The sequence below is a fragment of the Geospiza fortis genome, unplaced genomic scaffold, assembly GCF_000277835.1.
Source record: "Geospiza fortis unplaced genomic scaffold, GeoFor_1.0 scaffold492, whole genome shotgun sequence".
NCBI classification, from domain to species: Eukaryota; Metazoa; Chordata; class Aves; order Passeriformes; family Thraupidae; genus Geospiza; species Geospiza fortis.
In genome coordinates this window covers 13502-18038 of record NW_005054846.1, presented here as the reverse complement: position 1 = coordinate 18038, position 4537 = coordinate 13502, and the positions used below count along the sequence as shown (strand labels likewise).

Genomic DNA, 4537 nt, shown 5'->3' with positions numbered 1-4537 from the left:
CGCGGCCGAGTGCTTCAGGAGCAGCTGGAGGGCTTTCTGTGGGGTGCCACGGCGGGGAAAGGCTCCAGACCCCAAATCCTGGGGATCCCAGAGCCGGCGTCCCCACATCCCAGTGGGGTTTCCCTCTGTGAGATTTCTACCTCTGGGATTTTGCACTCTGGGATTTCCCACTCTGAGATTTCCCGCTCTGGGATTTCCCTCTGTGGGATTTCCCACTCTGGGATTTCCGGCTCTGGGATTTCCCGCTCTGGGATATCCTTCTGTGGGATTTCCCACTCTGGGATTTCCGGCTCTGGGATTTCCTGCTCTGGGATATCCCTGCTGTGGGATTTCCCACTCCAGGATTTCTCACTCTGGGATTTCCCACTTCGAGATTTCCCACTTTGAGATTTCCCACTTTGAGATTTCCCACCCTGGGATTGCAGTTTTTCCAAAGAGGATTTTTTTCCCAGCTCTCCCCAGAACTTCCTGCATTCCCCAAACCCCAGAGGAGGGAAAGGGGAGCAGAAAATCCCATTTTTTCCCCCTTTCCCCACAGGAATTTCCCCTCTCCCCCCTCACCTCGTGGCGCGAGGCCGCGGCGCGGTGCAGCGGCGTCAGCCACACCGTGTCCTTGGCGTTCACGTTAGCACCTGTGGGGGACACACACGGCGCCTCAGCACCCCAAAAAAACCCCAAAGCTGCCCCTCCTTGCTGCCCAGAACCCCCACAAGAGGCAGGGAAAAAATCCCAAATCCCCACGGGGTTCTGCAGATGGAGAGGAAACGTGATAAAATTTTGTTTATTTTGGTGGGAGTTTTATGGAATCTTCAAATCCCAACAAGGGCTCTCAGTACCCCAAAAGCAACCCCAAAACATAACAGGGACACTCTGCATCCCAAAGGAATCCCCAAATCCCAATGGGGATACCCTGAACCCCAAGAGTACCCCAAAAACCCAACGGAGATACTTTGAACCCCAAAACCATCCCCAAAATATAACAGGGACACTCTGCACCCCAAAACCATCCCCAAAACCCAAAGGGGACAGCCTGAACCCCAAAACCATCCCCAAAACCCAATGGGGACACCCTGAATCCCAAAAGCATCCCCAAAACATAACAGGGAAACTCTCCACGCCAAAGGTATCCCCAAAATTCAATGGGGACAGCCTGAATCCCAAAAGCATCCCTAAAACCCAACAGGGGCTCCCTGCACCCCAAAGGCAACCCCAAAATGGGATCTCTGGGATCAAGTGTTTGGGATCCACAGATTTTAGGGGATTTTCCAGATTCCCGCAGATTTTAGGGGATTTTCTCTGGGATCCACAAATTATAGGGGATTTTCCAGATCCCCACAGATTTTAGGGGATTTTCCGGATTCCCACAGATTTTAGGGGATTTTCTCTGGGACCCCCACAGATTTTAGGGGATTTTCCACATTTTAGGGGATTAACTGTCGGAGCATCCCCCCCATGAGCTCGGGGTGGTTTTGTGGGGTCAGAGTCCTTCCTGCTGCCCTCCCCAGGTTTTTGGGGTGATTTTGGGGTGATTTTGGGGTGATTTTGGGGTGATTTTGGGGTTCTGGCCCCCACCTGACAGGATGAGCAGCTCGAGGATTGCAACGTCTCCGATGTAGGCAGCAGCGTGGAGAGGGGTCCGGCGTTCCTGGTCCTGCAGGGGGGACAGCCCTGAGCTGGGAGGGACTGGGAGGGACTGGGATGGGATTGGGAGGGACTGGGATGGGATTTGGAGGGATTGGGAGGGATTGAGGGGTGTCGGTAACACCGGGGGTCCCGGGGGTCGCTGGTCTGGGCTGTGCCCGGTGGGAATGAAATCCATGAGGGGTGTCGGTAACACCGGGGGTCCCGGGGGTCGCTGGTCTGGGCTGTGCCCGGTGGGAATGAAATCCATGAGGGGTGTCGGTAACACCGGGGGTCCCGGGGGTCGCTGGTCTGGGCTGTGCCCGGTGGGAATGAAATCCATGAGGGGTGTCGGTAACACCGGGGGTCCCGGGGGTCGCTGGTCTGGGCTGTGCCCGGTGGGAATGAAATCCATGAGGGGTGTCGGTAACACCGGGGGTCCCGGGGGTCGCTGGTCTGGGCTGTGCCCGGTGGGAATGAAATCCATGAGGGGTGTCGGTAACACCGGGGGTCCCGGGGGTCGCTGGTCTGGGCTGTGCCCGGTGGGAATGAAATCCATGAGGGGTGTCGGTAACACCGGGGGTCCCGGGGGTCGCTGGTCTGGGCTGTGCCCGGTGGGAATGAAATCCATGAGGGGTGTCGGTAACACCGGGGGTCCCGGGGGTCGCTGGTCTGGGCTGTGCCCGGTGGGAATGAAATCCATGAGGGGTGTCGGTAACACCGGGGGTCCCGGGGGTCGCTGGTCTGGGCTGTGCCCGGTGGGAATGAAATCCATGAGGGGTGTCGGTAACACCGGGGGTCCCGGGGGTCGCTGGTCTGGGCTGTGCCCGGTGGGAATGAAATCCATGAGGGGTGTCGGTAACACCGGGGGTCCCGGGGGTCGCTGGTCTGGGCTGTGCCCGGTGGGAATGAAATCCATGAGGGGTGTCGGTAACACCGGGGGTCCCGGGGGTCGCTGGTCTGGGCTGTGCCCGGTGGGAATGAAATCCATGAGGGGTGTCGGTAACACCGGGGGTCCCGGGGGTCGCTGGTCTGGGCTGTGCCCGGTGGGAATGAAATCCATGAGGGGTGTCGGTAACACCGGGGGTCCCGGGGGTCGCTGGTCTGGGCTGTGCCCGGTGGGAATGAAATCCATGAGGGGTGTCGGTAACACCGGGGGTCCCGGGGGTCGCTGGTCTGGGCTGTGCCCGGTGGGAATGAAATCCATGAGGGGTGTCGGTAACACCGGGGGTCCCGGGGGTCGCTGGTCTGGGCTGTGCCCGGTGGGAATGAAATCCATGAGGGGTGTCGGTAACACCGGGGGTCCCGGGGGTCGCTGGTCTGGGCTGTGCCCGGTGGGAATGAAATCCATGAGGGGTGTCGGTAACACCGGGGGTCCCGGGGGTCGCTGGTCTGGGCTGTGCCCGGTGGGAATGAAATCCATGAGGGGTGTCGGTAACACCGGGGGTCCCGGGGGTCGCTGGTCTGGGCTGTGCCCGGTGGGAATGAAATCCATGAGGGGTGTCGGTAACACCGGGGGTCCCGGGGGTCGCTGGTCTGGGCTGTGCCCGGTGGGAATGAAATCCATGAGGGGTGTCGGTAACACCGGGGGTCCCGGGGGTCGCTGGTCTGGGCTGTGCCCGGTGGGAATGAAATCCATGAGGGGTGTCGGTAACACCGGGGGTCCCGGGGGTCGCTGGTCTGGGCTGTGCCCGGTGGGAATGAAATCCATGAGGGGTGTCGGTAACACCGGGGGTCCCGGGGGTCGCTGGTCTGGGCTGTGCCCGGTGGGAATGAAATCCATGAGGGGTGTCGGTAACACCGGGGGTCCCGGGGGTCGCTGGTCTGGGCTGTGCCCGGTGGGAATGAAATCCATGAGGGGTGTCGGTAACACCGGGGGTCCCGGGGGTCGCTGGTCTGGGCTGTGCCCGGTGGGAATGAAATCCATGAGGGGTGTCGGTAACACCGGGGGTCCCGGGGGTCGCTGGTCTGGGCTGTGCCCGGTGGGAATGAAATCCATGAGGGGTGTCGGTAACACCGGGGGTCCCGGGGGTCGCTGGTCTGGGCTGTGCCCGGTGGGAATGAAATCCATGAGGGGTGTCGGTAACACCGGGGGTCCCGGGGGTCGCTGGTCTGGGCTGTGCCCGGTGGGAATCCATGAGGGGTTGCCGGTAATCCCGGGGGTCCTGGGGGTTTCTGCTCTGGGATGTTCCCATTGGGAATCACATCCACGAGCGGCTGGCGGTGACACCTGCGGGGGCCGGGACAGCGGCTCCCCCAGCCCGAAGAGTGGTGGGGTGGTGGGAGAGGGTCCCAGGGGTCCCCTGTGCCACCTCCATCCCCCTGTGGGGTCTCTCCAGAGGGAATCCCATCCCAGGTGGTCCCAGGGGGTCCCGGGGGTCTCATTTCCCACCTCCATCCCTCTGAGCAGAACTGGGATGTGCTGGGATGAACTGGGATGGCTGTACTGGGTGGGACTGGTTGGCACTGGGTAATGCCGAGCTGGACTGGGCTGAACTGGGAGACACTGGGAGGCCCAGGGCTGCGCTGGACTGTACTGGGAGGCACTGGGATGAACTGGGATGTGCTGGGATGTGCCGGGATGAACTGGATGGGACTGGTTGCCCACTGGGTAATACTGAACTGGGATGTGCTGGGCTGTACTGGGATGTGCTGGGAGGCCCTGGGTGTGTTGGGCTGCACTGGGAGGCACTGGGCTGAACTGGGCCCGTACTGGGGCGGTACTGGGATGTGCTGGGCTGTCCTGGGCGGCACGGGGCCGCACAGCTCCCGCAGGTTCCGTGTTCCCGGTCTCTCGTCTCCTCTGCCCGGGTCGGAGCGGGGCCGGTACCGGGACCCCGTCCCTCTCCGGACCCACCGACCGAGGGCACACATGGGAGGCGGGGCCGGGCGCCCCCTGAGGCAGAGCCCGGCTCCG

The 4537-nt window shown here is 61.9% G+C and overlaps 1 protein-coding gene across 1 annotated transcript in view; it reads right to left on the bottom strand.

Annotated features, from left to right (window-relative positions):
* ANKRD52 (ankyrin repeat domain 52) overlaps nucleotides 1-4537 on the bottom strand; it is a 39165-nt gene that overhangs the window by 33215 nt on the left and 1413 nt on the right. The window contains exons 2-4 of the mRNA XM_031065529.1: nucleotides 1573-1651; nucleotides 562-632; nucleotides 4-36 (exon numbers count right to left, since the gene is read on the bottom strand). Coding sequence (XP_030921389.1) covers nucleotides 4-36; nucleotides 562-632; nucleotides 1573-1651 — 183 coding nt within the window. The remainder of the gene's footprint in view (nucleotides 1-3; nucleotides 37-561; nucleotides 633-1572; nucleotides 1652-4537) is intronic.